The sequence below is a fragment of the Carcharhinus amblyrhynchos genome, chromosome 6 (genome assembly GCF_965287045.1).
Source record: "Carcharhinus amblyrhynchos chromosome 6, sCarAmb.v2.hapA, whole genome shotgun sequence".
NCBI classification, from domain to species: Eukaryota; Metazoa; Chordata; class Chondrichthyes; order Carcharhiniformes; family Carcharhinidae; genus Carcharhinus; species Carcharhinus amblyrhynchos.
Genome location: NC_137329.1, coordinates 49,261,015 through 49,280,087, shown reverse-complemented (window position 1 = coordinate 49,280,087; position 19,073 = coordinate 49,261,015). Strand labels below are relative to the sequence as shown.

The following is a 19,073-nucleotide window of genomic DNA, read 5'->3' as shown; positions in this document are numbered from 1 at the left end:
CCCACATTATAATGAAGGGTTCTCATTTAAGGTTTACACACCTAAATGGATTCATTCATGTGTTGGAAATAGGTCATTGTCTGCTGATGCTTCATCCTGAACTATTATTTAGGCAGTTTTTAATCAGTGGATGTTTGCACTTGCTTTCCACTCTCAAGGGCATGGTGAGGAAACAGGTGCCAAGTCTCCCTTAGACAGAAAGGGAATTAAACCTGCACTACTGATGTTCCTGAATCACAATATTTGCCAACAGAGGTAACCAGTCCTCACTTACATGGATTGAATCATAGAATTCCATCCTTAGAATGATGCAAAATAAAACAAAACATCATTTTTTTGCTTTATTTGGTTATTTTAGCCCTGATTGTACATTATATACCATGTAGCATAACTGTTGCTGCTATAAATCTGCAAGTCCTCCAACACACCATGAAGGACATCACAAGTGACTTATGAGGGATTGATGAGAAAGAGCCCCTTTACTCTGTTAGTGTCTTGTTACTTTCTTCTACCCATCCTTTGTTATAAAACTGACCTTTTCTTCAAATCACCCGAAGATCCTGTCCGATTAGTACCAGACCAGAATGCAGTTCCAATGCAACAACATGTTTTATATGGCCTCTTTAATATAGTAAAATCATTTCAAGGTGCTTCAAAGGAGTTAAAATGTGACAGCGAGCCACATAAAGATAAAAAGGCCATAGAGAGAATTTAAAATAAGGATGAGAATTTTAAAGTCGAAGTTTGTTAGACAGGAAACTAATGTAAGTCAGCAATCACACTGTAGCCATATGAAAGGGACTTGAGTGAAAGTTAGTAAACAGGTAGCAGAGTTTTGGATGAAATACAATACAGAAATATGGAATGAAAAGGAGGTATAAGTAGATACACAGATATTAGAGATAGAACATTGTACTCAAACAAGGCGCAGGAGAGAGCAGTTTTCTTCTACTGAAATAGTCTTGTCTGTTTATTATAGCTACAAAGTCGACCATTTGGGGAACTTCTGAGTCACCAATGAAACAAAATGTTGGAAACTGGGTAGGTCAATGAATTCTTTATTTTTATTAAAATTCTTAAACACCTCCAACACTTTTTGTTAAAAAGTTACATTAAACCATTTGACACTGCATCATATTGAACAAAGTTCTTGGAAAGGTCAACATCCTCTTGGTCTTTTGTAAACTAAGCTTGTAAAAGTGAGACTGAGACTTTATTTCTATTAAACATTTAACATGCCATATACTAAATGCACCCCTTGGTCAAATAATTTCATGTTTTTCAGTCCAGTATAAAACATGAGATTTCAATTTGTGTAAATTTTCTGATGAATATGTCCTAGGGCATACAGGGTAGACAATGGCAGGGGCATATCAGGCACCCCATGCCACCCACCCATCCCCTGTTTATTTTTACATTTTACAGACTTTTAAGCAGTGCTGTCTTTGAATTCATAACCTTGTTTCAGGCTGTGACAGATTCCTTAAAGGAAGGTAAATCTACACTGCTGTGCAACATAATTTGGCTGCGAAGGAGCAGAAGCCCTCATTGGAAGGGCAAATGTATCCTGAAACTGTGGAACTTCTGTTAGAGAACTGCAAGCCACAAAAATATAGTTAAAGGCCCTGTAGAGGATGAGAGAGAAATTCCCATCACTGGGCCCTTTTACTCTAAAAAGAGACATCACTGGACCTTCTGCTATTGACTCAGGGATTACCAACACTTTGCAGGCGATGGGGTCAGCAGGATCAATGACATATGCCAAGAAAGCCATTTCAGTTGAATGGCTCCATCTCCCTATTATAATTTTCAAATAGTAGGGTAGTGAATGGGCAGTTGTAACTTTCCCTGCTGGAGTGGGGAGGAGAAAATTTGGGTCAGGGCACAGATGTGATGGTGTTCGGGAGAAAATCCAGTCTGGAGAATCTTGGTCTATTGCAAGTACATTGTCACCAGTATTTCTGCAAAAAGTAAATTGATATTTCCATGAAGGGGAATTATGAACTAATCATAGAATCCCTACAGTGCAGAAGGATGCCATTTCGCCCATACAGCCAGCACCGACAACAATCACACCTAGGTCCTATCTCTGCAAATCCACATATTTACTCTCCTAATTGCCCTACCTAAGGGATTGATCAAGCGCACTCTCTTCATGAACCATTCACAGCTCTAACCAAATCATGTAAAAATTATTTATTGATACAGTATTGACTACTTTATCTGAGAGTTTCTTCTATGTATCCGTTAGTCTGGAGTAAAAAACATTTTCCAAATCTCTTGCCTCATTCCAGGCTTGTTCGTGTTATACTGAGTCATCAAGTTCTGTGCTCAATGTCTAAATAATGACTTACTAAATAATTGCCTAACTGCTGGTCAGGCATCTGCTGTTTTTATCTGATGAACATACGCACTGCAGCCCCTTTCACAAGTGTTTCATGTTTTTCCAAGAACAAAGAAGACCCATAGCGGGCTGCAGATCTGCCTCCCCTGTAGGACAAGTGACTGAAAAACTGGAAATTAACCTGGTCAGACTAAATTTTCTGCTCACGAATAATCACAAACAGACCATACAAACGACAAGCAGAACACAGTAAATACAAGAATAAATATGTGACCAGAGTTCAGTAGTAACAATGCAGCTGAATAAACTATGGCAGAGTACAAAAATAATTTGCTACAATGTAAAATAGTTTCTCAAGTCTTTTTGTGAAAATTGAAATATGCAGTTTCAACAGCCTTAGAGTAAGAGTTCAAAAAGATTCAAACTCCTGAAGTGAAAATTTCAGCAAGTGAGTTCATACACAAACTGAACATCATAACAAATAGCAGGGAGGCTTAGTGATATCTAGGACTGTACAAATAAGGTTGGTCTGCTGCTACCTACTGGTAATCAGAATCTGGCTTCCCCTTCAACCCTTTCAGCAAAGGAAAAATTGGCTTGACACCAGCAACTATTCTTGTGCAAGCAAAATCGTGCATTTACCTAGTATTTTGTCACCTCCATAGGGTGTCTGAATGTACGACACAACCAATTAATATTGATCTTTAAAGTGGACTGTTTTTAAGAAAGGGCGAACACAACTGAAATTCTGTGCACAGAGAGATGCCACACAGCAAACTTGATAAATGCTTAGTTAATCTGCTTTTGTCTGAAAGAAAAATATTGGCCAGAACTTCAAGACAACTCACTACTTCTCTTTATATGGGATCTTTTTATCCATCTGAACATGAAGAGTGGCCTCAGTTTCAATTCTTCTCTAAATGACAATGGATGAAAGCCCCACCTGCTGACAAGGCTTTGCAATCCCACCAAAGTCAATGGAGTTTTGAATGTCTTGCTGTATTTTCCAGCTACACCCTAATGACATTCACACTGGTGCCTCTGCATTGCAGAGTGTGGGAGATTCTAGTCTGAACTCCCACAGAAAACACCAGCATGAATTACTCCAATTTTCCCACAAATTCGACTTAGAATTTTTTTGGGAGAACGGTCCCCTTCATCTGCAGTGTGATGACTCACGTGCAGATCAGAAAATTGTGGGTGCACAGTTTTCCAATTTATTGTTCAGGTTACTGATTTTCTGTCCACTGTTCAGTGATTTGGCTGCAGAGAACAGCTCTGCACAGCCCCAAATAGGTATCTATCCTGCTGGAGAAAAGCTGGAAATGGAGAGACTGAGCCACAGTGCAGCACAGGATTGCCTTTCTATCTCTCGGTCTGTCTTGGCTTGGGCCCTTTTGAAGCTCTGGAAATTGACTTAAATTTTTGGCCTAAATTCCAAATTCCTGCACAATCCCTCCATCCCTGTAACATCAAGGGTAGGATCTTCCGGTCGCACTCGTCCCAAAACCAGAAAATCCAGCCCAAGATCAACAGACCTTTGCATAGTTCCACCCCTCTACCCCTCCACCCCATTTCCCATGGCAGGCAGGACGGAAAAATTTCCCTGTATAATTGTGTCCTCTCTTTTCAATTCCTTCCATCCTGCTTTAAAAAAAAGTCTCAAGTGTTTTTCTTCCACTGTGTCGTTCAATTCCAAATGTACTCTTATTCTTAAGCTTTCACCTCCTGCTAGTGCGTATTGTTTTGCACTCTTCAGTATGAAGAACTTTTGAGGTTTGTGGCTCCACAAAGAGGACTTTAGGTTGCAATTGGTTGCCAGTCAATAAAACAGCGGCATAACTGTACTGTTCACCATCTATTGTTTTGCATGGCTATTATCTGTCATGTTAAACTATTTATATGTAATGCAAATTAAGTTAATGATTAAAACTAATCATTGGCATTGATGTTTGGTATATGTATATTTTATGTGTGGGGAAAGGTCATATATTGATTTGCAATTGTGGGGGACAAGCTGGATGGACCATCATGTCTTTACCTGTCGGTTATTCATATTTTTATATTGACTTAACTTCCACTATCATATTTTAAATAACTTGGATTTGGGGGTGGTTATTGCTACTCCACTATAGCTAAGTTAATTCTCCACTATAGCTAAGTTAATTCTTAATTTATTTGTGTATTAAGCTGGAACACGCAAAATAGGTTCCAACCTATCAGGAGGCAGCCAATCATGATTACAGTGTGTGTTATTTCTTTTATAATATGAGAAGTAGGATTTTTATGAAGATTTTTATATTGCATTTTCAGATGCTGTAATTTTAGCCCAGATTTTGCAGGGTTTTCAATAGGAAAATGTCAGTACTTAGTTCACAGAGTCATAGAATTGTTACAGCACAGAAGGAAGCCATTCAGCTTGTTGTTTCTGCAGCTTTTTGTAGGAGCAATTTACCTAGTGTCACTTCCCACCTTCTCCCCATAAACTGTACATTCTTTCTTTTCAGATGACAATCCAACTCCCTCCTGTGTGCGTTGATTGAATTTGCCTCCACCATACTTTCAGGCAGTGCATTCCCGATTCTAACCACTGACTGCATCCTCCTCACAGTTCACAATCCTTCTAAGCTTTGTATCATCTGCAAATTTTGAAGTTGTACCCTGTCCACCAAGATTGAGGACATTAACAAACATCAGAAAGATCAGAAGTCCCAATACCGACCTTTGGGGAGCTCCACTACAAATCTTCTTTCAGTTCAAAAAACATCCATTACCCATTACTCTCTGTTTCTCTTGCTCAGCAGATTTTCTATCTGTATTGCTGCTGTCCATTTTATTCCAGAAGCTATTACTTTGTCCACAAGTCTGTTTTGTGACACTTGATCAAATGTCTTCTGGAAGATTGTCATTGACTTCAGGAATCATAAAGAGAACATGCCGCTGCCTACATCACTGGAAAGAAGGAGAAAAGAAAGCTTCAAGTTTTTAGGAGTCCAGATCACCAATAATCTGTTGTCGTCTGCCCATGTTGATACTATAGTTAAGAAAGCCCACCAATGCCTCTACTTTCTCAGAAGACTAAGGAAAGTGGGCATGTCAGCTACGACTCTCACCAACGTTTACAGGTGCACCATAGAAAGCATTCTTTCTGGTTGTATCACAGATTGGTATGGCTCCTGCTCTGCCTAAGACTGCAAGACACTGCAAAAAGTCATGAATGTAGCCCAATCCATAACACAAACTAGCTCCAATCCATTGATTGTCTACACTTCCTGCTGCCTCGACAAAGCAGCCAGCATAATTAAGGACCCCATGCACCCTGGAAGTTCTCTCTTCCACCTTCTTCCTTCAGGAAAAAGGTACAAAAGCCTGAGGTCACATACCAACCGCCTCAAGAACAGCTTCTTCCCTGTTGCTGTCAGACTTTTGAATGAACTTACTTTGTATTAAGTTAATCTTTCTCTACGCCCTAGCTATGACTGTAACACTGCATTCTGCACTCTCTCGTTTCCTTCTCTATGAACTGTATGTTTGTCTCTATAGCGTGCAAGAAATAATACTTTTCATTGTATATTAATATATGTGACAATAATAAATCAAACCAAATCAAACATTTACACCACATCAACAACATTAGCCTCATCAGCCTTCTCTGTTAGCTCATCAAAGATCTCCAGAAAATTAGTTAAACATAATTTGCCTTTGACAAATCCATGATGGCTTTCCTTAATTACTCTGCATTTACTGGTGACTATTAATTTTGTCCCAAATTATTGTTTCTAACAACCTTCTCACCACTGTAACTGACTGGTGTACAGTTGCTAGACTTGTCTTTGAATGCTTTTTTGAACAAGAATGTAACAGGTAGAATTTTCCACCCTCTGGCCCCACCCTGAAGAGCGATTGGAAAATTATGTCCAGTGCTTCCTCAGTTTCCATTTTCACTTCCCTCAGCATCCTTAGATGCATCACATCTGACCCTGGTGCCGTCTCAACCCCAGTTATGGACAGTCTATCCAACGCCATCTCCTAATCAATTTTAAACCTTTCAAGTCTCTGCATTATCTTTCTACCTTTTTATGTTGCGTCATGACTCATACAGCATCTTCTTCTTTGGTAAAAAAAAAAGCAAGTATTTTTCTACCATACCGCTTGTCTTCATGTGTAAATCCCCTTTGTGTTCCTGAGTCAGCCCTTCTCCTCCTTTCATCACTCATCTACCATTTGCTTGTTGATCTAATGGAGACTTGATTGCATGTAAGAGCAATCCATGACCCTCTTGGACCTAAGACTGAAGCAAAGATGACAAGAATTTGTCAGGCCCCATCAGTGTCAAACTGAATAATACTTTCAGGGCTCAGCACACAAGTATTGGCGCAGAAGTCATCAGCAGATCCCTGCCAGGAATTGACATAAAAAGAATGAGGACTGTGATCGCCTAGACGGCTACAGTGTATTGAGAATTGCATTGTGCACTTTTCAATCAGATAGGAGATCTTACACTTGCATCTCTATTTGTATGGAAGCAAGTTTGGTAACAGACCACGACTAAGTTTGTTTAACAATCCATATAGCAGACCACCTACTCGAATAGACTGTTGGAAACTCCAACTACAAGAGTACAAATTCTACGTTGAGAATCAGCCAGGCAAGCTCAACCGAGCAGACAATCTTTCATGACATCTGTGGCCAACAGTCAATCTAATCATGAAGAAACAGTTGCTGAACAACATCTTAATTCAGTGTAAATGTGTTGCTGAAGTCGTTGAAACTAGCTGACATCAAAATGGCATCAAAACAAGAAGTGATATTGTAACTATTTGTGACAGCTATGGACGCACAAAACTGGAAAGATGCAATTGGAAGAGTTTCTACAAATGAAATCACTTACACACTACAAAGTCTTTATAATGTTCAAAATGAGCTCACACATTGCAACCACATTTGCGTCAGAATTCTCTGGTCTTGCATGTTCTGCTACTGCTACCAGCGGGAACAGAAATTCGGCACTCAACCAAATCTCCATTCACAGCAACGTGACTGGAGAATCCCAGCTGTGGGTGAGGTTGGAGAATTCCGACCCTGATCTTTTATTACGCAGCAACTATTGTAATTCACAAACAGTGAAAGAAAATACTGTGGATAAAGCATGTGAAAGTCATCAGGGAATTGTCAAAACCAAACAATTCCTTTGGAAAAGGTATGGTTCCCAAGATTTGACCACAAAATTGGTAGAGCACAAAATCAATTACTTTTGACTATGTCAAACAGCAATAATATCAAATCTTTGTGATCTGCCCAAGATGTCTGAACCACCTGCAGTACCACAGATTAAAGCAAATAATCCCTTTATAACGTCCAGTCATTATAGATCAATGATCACTGCTAAGTATGGTTCACAAATATTCACACAGCATGTATCATTCTTCAAAACACTGAAAACACTATTCATAAACATCAAATCCAATTCAAATATCAACATCTCAGATGAAGAGTGTTTTAGTTGAGTTATATCAGATGAAACCCGAAAACAGAAAAGGCCCATCATACAAAAGTGATAATTTTAGAAAATTGACTATTTTCAGCTGGGGAACAGATCTTTCATCTTATTATATGTGATAGAGTGCAGTCGATACAGAAGTCAGAATAGTAATAATGTTACTGGTGAAGTTCAGTGTTCAAGTGGTGTGAAGTTTATTGTTTATATTTTTGAAAACAAATTATTGAAATATGCGACGCCTCTCATTTACTCGGAAGTGAAGGGTACGTAGCATGTTGATAACAGCATTGTGCTCTTTGTCTACTTAAGGCTACCATTCATTTGTATAGGAGAGGGAGTCTGGAAAGAGAATTTTTAAAAATCCATTGTTTTAACTATCTGTGCAGTTCTACTCCTGAATGAATGTTACTGTTCCATCCCAAGAACTTTACTATAACCATGGCCAGTGTGGTCACCGACTTCTGGAAGGAGTCTGCTTTCAAAAAGCTGAAATTGTCTGCAACTGCCTGCTGAGAGCCTGTGCTTTCTGAGGACCTGCTGCTTGTAGAAGGCACAGAAGCTGATCCAAAGCCGATTGACCCTGTACTGGGGCTATCATATCCATACAAGTGCAGCTCAATCCTCATCCACTCTGATCTGTGAAGTTGCATGTGGCCATGGAGAAGGCGGCAGCCACCGCTCTTGTCACTATGACTGGAGCTAAGTTGCAGCTCTTCTTCAGAGGTCCAAGCAAGTGCAGAATGGTTTGCTCTCAGGTTGCAGGTAGTTTCCAGAGCCAGGGAGTTGAGTTTGAATTTGGTGGAATACAAAGCACTGAACAAAAACCTTTGATTCAAAACAAAATCAGTGAATTCAGGCTGAAAGATGCATTTCTGTTGTGCTAGCCTTTCACCATGGCTGACCAGACATTTTCTGATTTCAGTCTTTATACTGTTGCTATCAGGCTAGCTTCAACAATAACTTCCTGCTATGCCCCTCACAACCTGGTGAACTGCAGAAGTATTATGACTCCAGTACTCTGGCTGGAAAGTCAGAATGCAGATCTAAAAGGGTTCCTGAAAGACAGTGGAATGATGTTGGGATTCCAATACAACATCATTTTCAGGGAATGTAACTTCCTGCATTCATGCAAAGTTGTCTCTTCCTGACTAAGAACATTCTCCCATAATTTTTATACCAACTGTGTTGATTTTTAAAAGTTTGTCACATGATTTATGAAACACTGGAATTATTAATACTACTAAGAACAATTATATCACCATCAATATCATGATAGTTGAGATTACCAAACTCATTAAAGTCCAGGAACTGAAATAGGAACCTCAAGATCAATGTTAACAAATTACATTGAAGTCCAAACTGGTCTAGTGGCATTTCTCTCTGGCACATTTGAGGCATTTCTCATCCAGACTCATTAAGTATAATATCAGTAAACCTAAGCTTCTGTGACAATGACAGCCTAAACTTGAAAGAATGGTTGAGGCAAGATGGGATTGGATTTTGAGAAGCAGTTAGACAAAATGGGCACTGGAATAGAGGAAGTTGAGAAGTGATGTGCTTGCTGTTTTCTGAAAGGATTGTTTAATGTAGACCATGACAAGCAGTTACATTTTGTCTAGAACAGTGGAACAAGATGACATTTCAACACTAAAGACGGTCAGATAAAAATTAATCTGTGGAAATATTTACAATAGCAAGTTGTAAATCGATGGAAGGGCTTTCCAGGGATATATTTAACTTACACATTACCTACAAATAAAGAATGGTAGCAAAACTTATTAAACATAGACGTACTTTTGAAAAAAACAGGTGGAAGCGGAAAATCGTGACTTATTTAAAAACAATTTAAATTTAGTTTAGAAAATAATATTTAGAGATATAGCACATGAGTCATGTGTGACCTGACATTTGGTCAGTTCAGCCTGCTTGGGAGAAAGAGATAACATATGGTTCCCAAAGTTTTCTATTCCTTGTTTCATGCCTGGGCCTATTGTAGACTTATTACTGCATTGAGTGATTGAGATAAATAGCATATATACACTTAAGGGAAGCTAAATAAATATGAAGGAGAAAGGAAGAGAAGAATACGCAAATATGGTGAGATGAAAATTGGTGGGAGAAGGCTCAAGTGGAGTATAAATGTAGACAGAGACCTTTTGAACCAAATAGCCTGTCTGGGTTTTAAATTCAATATACTTGGTAATTATTGATTGGCATTATTAATGAACAATTTCTTTATTGTTGTATCATGCAATTGCCATAATAGTAGAAGGTGAAATAGGTGGGGCAGAATATTCCAAAAAATACAGTGGCTCAGGCAAGAAAACTGGTCTCAAGCTCGCAGGCTTCACAGCTGGCTTTTCTCACTTGATTGAACAACACACTGTGCATTTAAAAGTGGAAGCAAGATTTGCACCATCAACTGGTAAGACCACAAATCCTGAGATCGGGGTGTAATCTTTAAAGGATGCCCTGACCTCTGATTTAAATAAAAGGCCAGGTTTCCAGTGCCAGGGTACCATGTCCCTCAACACCTGAGGGCTGTTCGACCCTCTATGCCCTGGTCATCACAGTCAAAATTTGCATGAAGTACTGACACAGTGTGAGATTAGTTGTATCTTGTATATATATTAATCCTGAAGCACTGAAACATTTTCACACTAAACACTGGAAAACCATTGTAAAACATGGAGGATGGAGCAATCTGTGTATCTGTAGAACTCTGCATTTCTGTAGAAAATGGAATTGTCTATTTATGATCATGAATGAGACTGTTGCAATCTTGTTGTTGACATGGCCCTCCCCATGGCTAGCCCCAAAACTCTCACTTCCATGGTCAGCCCAGATACCCCCCAGTGGCTAGATGTTCCTTCCCTCACCCCATGTCCGGCCCTAATCGCACCCCCCCCCAACTAATGCAGAATGCGAAGCGAGACTCTCCACGCCAACCCCTCTACCACCACTATCAATCGGCCAGCTCAGTAGGCGCTGCCCTCTCAGGCTCCACCCCTTTAGTGCCCCATGGGCAGTGCTAGGGTGCCAGGCTGAAGGTGCAAAGCTGACACTGCCCCAGGGGCACCCCCTTGCCCCAACATCCTGGGAGGGCTCCTCAATGGCCTCTGTCCCCACCAGCAGGGTGATCAAGCCTGGTCCACATTTATGGGGTAAACAGAGTCCCACAACACCAGGTTAAAGTCCAACAGGTTTATTTGTAGCAAACATCACTAGCTTTTGGAACTGGCTATTCCTTCCTCAGGTGGGTGGCAGTTCTGATCATGAACAGGGCATATAAAGACACAAATTCAATTTACATGAATAATGATTGGAATGTGAGTCTTTGCAGCTAATCAAGCCTTAAAGGTACAGACAATGTGAGTGCAGAGAGCACTAAGCACAGGTTAAAAAGATGTGTATTGTTTCCCGACCGGAAAGTTAGTGAGATTTTGTAAGACCAGGCAAGTTGTGTGGGTTACAAATAGTGTGACATGAACCCAAGATCCCGGTTGAGGCCATCCTCATGTGTGTGGAACTTGGCTATCAGTCGCTCCTCGGGACAGCCGAGGCATGGTACATTGGGGAGACCATGCAGGTGCTACGACAACGGATGAATGAACACCATTTGACAATCACCAGGCAAAGCTGTTCTCTTCCTGTTGGGGAACACTTCAGTGGCCACGGGCATTCGGCCTCTGATCTTCGGGTAAGCATTCTCCAAGGCGGCCTTCGCGACACACGACAGCGCAGAGTTGCTGAGCAGAGACTGATAGCCAAATTCTGCACACATGAGGACGGCCTCAACCAGGGTCTTGGGTTCATGTCACATTATTGAAGATTGGAATACTATTGAACTCGTACCAAAGGACAACATCTATTAGCATGTGTAAAAACAGCCTAAAACTCCTGGGCGGAATTTTATGAAAAAAGATTCTAAGTGCCGAATGAGTGAGAAAACGGGAGGTTCAGACTCAGGAAAGTTGGCTGCTGAACTCTCGGGGCCCCATTGTACAAGCACCCTGATGTCCCAGTGTACATGAGATATGCTTCCTCAACATGGTGTCCCAGGAGAGTTTTTTAATAAAAACACATCAAACCTGGCTTGTGCCTTTGGAGTGAACCAACCTACAAATGACCTGCAACATTGCACCACCACCACCACCGCCCCCCCCCCCCCCCCCCCCGCCCCCCAACATCATCACCACCCTTCCCCCAGTTGATGAAACCCTAGTTCTCTCCTCACTCCTGGAATTCTCCTCCCTCCCAGCCCAGCAGAATTCCCCCCCTTCCTCCCTCCCTCCCTCTCACCCCAATTACCATCCCTCTGGAGCTCCTTTCTCCCCCATCTACCTCTCCCCCCCACTCAGGCCCCAACCGTCTTGGCACTGCCCTTGACTGTGCCAGGGTGCCAAGTGGGCAGTGCCAGGTGGACACCATGGGCACTGCCTAGTCCTGACCCCGACCACCTGGGAGTCTTCAACAACGTCTGATCTCTCAGGCAAAGCCATCACATCTGGTTTCTGTTGGTGGGGACCATACGTGATTCTTTTTCGGGAGAACCTTGACTGGTGAGGTGATAAAGATAACTGAGCCCAGATGATAGTGTCTGGGATTCATTAATGACATTTGAAAGAAGTCATTAATACGTAAATTGGTTTTGCGCCCAAGATTTTGCCAGCAAAATAGGTAGGGACATGTTCGGCACAACTTTGTGGACTGAAGGGCCTGTATTGTGCTGTAGCTTTTCTATGTTTCTATGTAAAATAGGGTTAGTAGAATCTGGGGGAGGCAAAAAAACAGGCACATTTCTGATTTTTTGCCTCCCGCATGATCTTACCATCTCACCTAGCCGAAAGTTGGATGGAATGAGGGTGTAAGTTCACATCTCCTGTATACTTGGTCAATGATGCATCCTAATCCCAACTTGATAAGAATGCCACCTACTGCACTAGTACAATTTTTTTTCATTTCCCTAATAAACATCCTAGAGGTGTCACCAAGTGACGTTCGTAATTTGTGCTGTGAGCATTTGCTTCTTTGCACATTTTGACTTGTTTCCTGTAAGAGCCTTGTACTTAAAAAGATTCCATCTTTTTCTTCTTTTGGCCTTGATTTGAACCTAAATCATACACGTGAAATAACAATGGGTAATACCTTTGAAATTCTATTGTAACAACTGGCTACATTATATTTCAGAATTATTACCCAAACTAATGCAGATTGCTCCAGTCATGCACCAAATCATTTGTAATATATACCAGCGTGTAACATTGTGTTTTTAAAAAATTGTTTCATTGGATGTGGGTGTCACAGGCTAGGCGAGCATTTATTGCCAATCCCCAATTGAGAAGGAGGTGGTGAGTTGCCTTGAACCGCTGGAGCCCATGCGTTGCAGGTACACCCACCCATGCTGTTAGAGAGGGAGTTCCAGGATTTTGACTAAGTGACACTTAGGAACCACGAGATATTTAATAGTCAGGATGGAGGGTGGTGTTCCAATGATAGTAGCGGTCGTGGGGTTGAAAGTTTCTGTCCAGTAGCCTTATTGAATTCCTGCAGTGCATCTTGTAGATGGTACATACTGCTGCCACTATGCATTGGTGGTGGAAGGAGTGAATGTTTGTGGGTGTGGGGCAAATCATGTAAATTGCTTTGTCCTGGATGGGTCAAGCTTTTTGAATGTTGTTGAAGTTGCATTCGTCCAGGCAAATAAAGAGTATTCCATCACACTCCTGGCTTCCCCTTTGAAGATAATGGACTGGCTTTTGGGAGATAGGAGTTAAATTACAAAGCATTGGATTCCAAGCGTCCAGTGTACCATTGTGGCCACAGTATCTGGTCAATGGTAACCCTCAGGATGTTGATATTGGTGGTTCAGCGATGGTAATGCCATTGAATATCAAGGGGTAATGGTTACATTCTCTCTTGTTGGAGATTGTCATTGCCCATCACTTATGTAGCTCACATGTTCCTTGCCACTCGTTAGCCCAAGCCTGGATATTGTCCAGGTCTTGCTGCATTTGGACATGGACTGCTTCAGTATCTGAGGCGTCACGAATACTGCTGAACATTCTGTAATCATCAGCGAACACTCCTACTTCTGACCTTATGATAGGTGGAAACAGCTTAAGGTGGGTGGACCTAGGACACTAACCTGAGGAACCTGAATGATGTTCCTGAACTGAGATGATTGACCTCCAATCACAACCATCTTTGTACTAGGTATAACTCCAAACAGCAGCGAGTTTTCCCCCGATTCCCATTGACTCCAAATGCCTTGTTCAATCAAATGCTGCCTTGATATCTGATTATTTAACTCCTTAAAACTCAGTGATGATATCACTGTTGTTAATTTCAATGTGACCCTTCATCTCTTGACACAAAGTATACTGAATCTTTAATTTGTTTTAAGAGTTTCAAGTAAGCACAAAAAGAAGGACCAGGCAGAATATCCCTTAGTCAAAATTAATTTAAGCTTCTAGCCACATACATTTATTAAATCATAGACACTCCTCCTGTTTCCAAGGTTTTAGCAAACAGAAATAGCTCAAGTTTTGTTGTCATGGATTATTATAGCCCAGCCTCCAAGAAGCAGGGACACAGTCCTATTCCCTATCAAACTGAAATATTATACGTTCCTGGTAATGGACTATAAAGACTCCCAATAACTCTGACACAGAATTACTTCTGAGGAACAAGTCTGTTTATCCCCAGGAATGATTTAGTCCTTCTTCTCCACCATAATAACACTTACCCAACATTAAAAATCAACATATCAATATCTTTGCGATATATTTTATTATTTCAATTATATTTAGCTTTTAACTTTCTAATCTTTGTCCTGTTGGAATCCTGAAACACCTGGAATAACTAGAAGCAAACACCGTTAATGACACATTTAAGAAACTTGCAGATAGGGTTTGTTCCAGCAAGTGTGTCAAGAAAACAAATCAGTTCTCTTCAGAGTTAAAATGTAGCGTGGGGGATTACAACTAGATCAGATTGACTCGGACTTGTTTTCAAATGTTGATTCTGATCTGTGTGATTCTTCCTCCACTCCAAGCTAACACATTAGGTATGAAAGTCTGGGGACGTGTGCATGGGATCAAAGCTATAATTCACCCTGTAATAATTTTTAATGCCTATCAGTTTGGTATAAAGTCATAATATCTGTGCCTGTAGAAGACGTTCATTCCACCTTCCACAAACGTTCACGTTTCCACTTGATAAATGACAGGAGAGTTATTGCAAGTTGGAATGCCATCCGAGAGCAGGTAGTTCTCAAATAACATTTGCAAAAAGCCTGGATATGTGTTCCCCAACCACTCTCTTAGCCAAAGTTATTTTGAACTCAGAGAGAAACAAAACATAACTATGTGTAACATAAATATTTAGAACATAAATGTATGTAACATGCCATTTCATCTATCTTCTGGCACACAATATATAACAAAGTGAACTAAATTAAAATAATTTTAATAATTATACTTTCAGAAAACTAAAATTATTTCCTATGCTTTGAGATTTCGGGTTCTGTTTTACCATCATAAGTGGAGCTACAATAAAGCAGGAAGGAATTTACACTTACATAGTGTCTCATCGTGATTTTGTGCCAAACGGACACAGCAATTTCCCAGAAAGAGCTATGAGTTGAAAATGCAGTTAATTGTTTTTAGTGGTGGGGGAAACATGAAATGAGAGAATTCCCTGATCTTCAGACAGTGTAATGGGAATTCAATATCCAGTTGAACATCTCACATGAAGGCAGAACATCACTGATCTTGGCAATGCCAAGTATTGGTTTAGAAGTTTGAGTGAATTACCTGCAGCTCCTGTGAAAAGTGACAGACTTATATTCAGGCATAAACACAGGTGTGCACACTTAACAATATAAATGATTGTTCAACGTTTAACTTCTCCACAATTGCATCATTTGAAAAGATCTTTAAAAATGTAAAGGCTTGGATACTAACATTCATGGTTGCATGTCCACTTCAGTGACAATGAAACATTCTGGTTGTAAACCACATACACGCATACATGAAAAATATTGGTAAAGGGTCAAGAATTTTTTTGTGTCACTTTGGTCCATGGCTGGTTCATTGGCAGGCTGTCACTCATTCCTCTGCTTGGTGGGATAGCTGTCTCTCACACAGACTCAGGGCATGATGCACAAACTGGTACTGCTCACATGTCTGGATCATTCCACCCCTAAGAAACAATACAACATACACATCACATTAGCCTCCTGTCAATGTCCACAATCCTTCCAATTTATTTGGAAAATCAAAGGAACTCAGTAACCTTGGCGAGAACTTTTCATGGAGGAGGTGGCCGTGCCCTGCCAACTAAAAGATTGGGGCGGACCAGGTTCCATAGGGCTAGGAAGCCATGACCTGATTTTATTGCCGTCAGGCTGTCAAAAGTCATGGTTCCCTCCAACGTGGTCCCCTCCACCCAACTATTTGCCAGCTAATCAGATATCTGGAGCTGTCCATTCTTAGCAGCGTGACTGGAGGCCACTGCTGCAGCAGTTCGCCACAGGACCAATACAGACTCTGGATTTAAAGGTGAGCCAGAGAGGCTTTGCTGGGACCAACTAAGTGGGCTGTAGCAAGAGGAATTGGTGGGTACAGTGAGGAGACAGCAGTTGTAGAGCCAGGAGTGGGGGAACCAGCAGGTATGATGATCACCACCAGGCCACCTTGTCTGCCAGCTAAATTCAGGGAGGTTACAAAATGTAGCATGTTGAAATTATAATCACAGGTGCAATTGATAACTCACTTCAGTTGACAAAGCAATACTTTGGGAATTCATAGACATTCTCAAAGTCGCAACTGTCTAGCATTTCCCTTTGCATTCACCGTGAGCCATCTGCAGCTATTGAATTTTCCAACCACTCCCTGATCTCAATCTTTGATACCCCTGTCCTGCAAATACCTTTACTGCAGAGTTGGGGAAATTTCTGATTTGGCAAAAACAACTTGGGAGAAAGTGACCAGGATCTTTGCATTTGTATTCCAGAGGAGACGGGTATTAACAAGAGTCAGGCTCACTGTCCTTGGAAAGATTTTGGATCCAACCGCAGGTCTACCAGATAAAAGTCTTGCCTTGGTGCTCTGGGACTTCATCCCAGCTGTAAAAAAAAAACGAAAACAGCCCTCATCACTCACATCTCAACCTCACTCATTTCCCATGCCCTATCCATGCCAGCTTATTTCATCCCGCTAACTCCTGATGGCCTCTTATACCCTCCATGTCAAACTTAGTCCCTCAACCATCCCCATGATCCTTTACAGTGCCTATGCCTACTCATGCCAAGCCATGAAACCCACTCATTCCCTTGGATCTTTAATGTCTCCATGCCAAATTAGTACAGACTCATGCCAATCCATGCCCCAACCACCCTGTTTCCTTACACCCTCTACCCCAGCTTACTCAGCATTCAGGATGAGAAGACATCAAGAACCAATCTGAGATGAAGTAAAATAAAATCCTAAGTGCCTATCACTGAATTACTTTCAATTTAAACAAATATTTTAATTGATGAAAACGCATTCTGTATATTTAAATTTCTTCAACTATCCATTCGCCTACAAAAACTCACATTTGTATCATAACCCCACGTGGAAGACATGGAGCCATCAAACTAAATTTAAGTTTATTTATTAGTGTCACAAGTAGGCTTACATTAACACTGCAATGAAGTTACTGTGAAAATCCCCTGATCACCACACTCCAGCGCCTGCTCGAATACACTGAGGGAGAATTTAGCATGACCAATGCACCTAACCAGCATGTCTTTCAGATGTGGGAGGAAACCCACACAGACAGAGAGAACATGCAGACTCCACACAGACAGTGACCCAAGCTAGGAATGGAACCCGAGTCCCTAGCGCTGTGCCACCATGCTGCCCTGTGTGAACCTACAAGCCTCCAGTGTGATAAGATCAGTCATGCAGCATTAATCTTATATTAATAACCTTTAAGCTTATGTCAACAGATAGCAAATGAAATTGCAAGCAATTTTTTTTTCAACTGCAGGGTTTTTTTTTCAAAACATTAAAGGGCTTGGGGATTTAAATACCTTGGTGCTTGATCGTTCCACTGAGTCAATTTTGTTTGCACACATTCATATCTATTGTTAACAGCGCAAAAGAGTTTCTATTCCCTTGCAAAATACACCTTATCTCCCTCTCTGGGGAACTTGACCTCTCCCAAAGCGGTGTGTGGATCTCTCCAAAAGGGTAGCTAAATAACATAGACAGTTTCAGACATTCTGCTAAAATATCTGAAGCACACAAGTAATGTTTTGGACATTACATTCATGGAAAATAAATCTGTTTGAACCCAACTTCATTTTTACATGTCCAGTGCCTCCATAAACATGGATGTGCAACCATAGGGACAGAACTTCCAGAATTGGGGTTCCAGAGTCATTTTAGCTAAGGCACAGGGCTCTTCAAACCCCATAAATATTCAGGCCTTACTCTCTCCCAATACAACAAAAAAAAGAAACATTTGTCTAGTATTAATAGCGTCACCACTGGGTAACACTGGCAATGTGTCAATATGACAAGTTTCTAGACGTTCAACTCACCAACAGTCTGTCCATGCCCATGCTATAGTTAAGAAAGCCCACTAATGCCTCTACTTCCTCAGAAAGCTGTGGATATTTGGCATGTCCACTATGACCCTCACCAATTTTTACAGATGCACCATAGAAATCATCCTATCTGGATGTATCACAGCTTGGTAGGGCTCCTGCTCTGACCAAGACTGCAATAAACTACAAAGAATTGTCAATGTAGCCCAGTCCATCACTCAAAACCAACCTCCCATCCATTGACTTTGTCTGTACTTCCCACTGCTTCGGGAAGGCAGTTAAAATAATCAAGGATCCCACGTATCCTAGACATACTCTCATCCGCCTTCTTCCATTGGGAAAGTCTAAAAACACACTCCAACAGACACAAGAACAGCATCTTCTCTGCTGTCATCAGACCTTTGAACGGTTCTAGCATATATTAAGCTGATGTTTCTCTTCACCCACTTGTAACTTCAAAACTCTATCCTCTCCTTCTCCCCAAAGTACTCTATGAACAATACGTTTGTCTGTCTCGTGCACAAGAAATAATACTTTTCACTGTATCCCAATACAATAATAAATCAAAAATAGTGAATCCATTTTGAAAGGGGTCTGAAAAGGAGTTTGTTTCAGCTGAGAAACTCCTT

General features: G+C 41.0%; 1 protein-coding gene across 1 annotated transcript in view; it reads right to left on the bottom strand.

The window, feature by feature from the left end:
* Nucleotides 1-12,213: 12,213 nt before the first annotated feature.
* ptpn5 (protein tyrosine phosphatase non-receptor type 5) overlaps nt 12,214-19,073 on the bottom strand; it is a 124,006-nt gene continuing 117,146 nt past the window's right edge. The window contains exon 13 of the mRNA XM_080190431.1: nt 12,214-16,049. Within this exon, the coding sequence (XP_080046557.1) occupies nt 15,956-16,049 (94 nt within the window). The 3' untranslated portion in view covers nt 12,214-15,955. The remainder of the gene's footprint in view (nt 16,050-19,073) is intronic.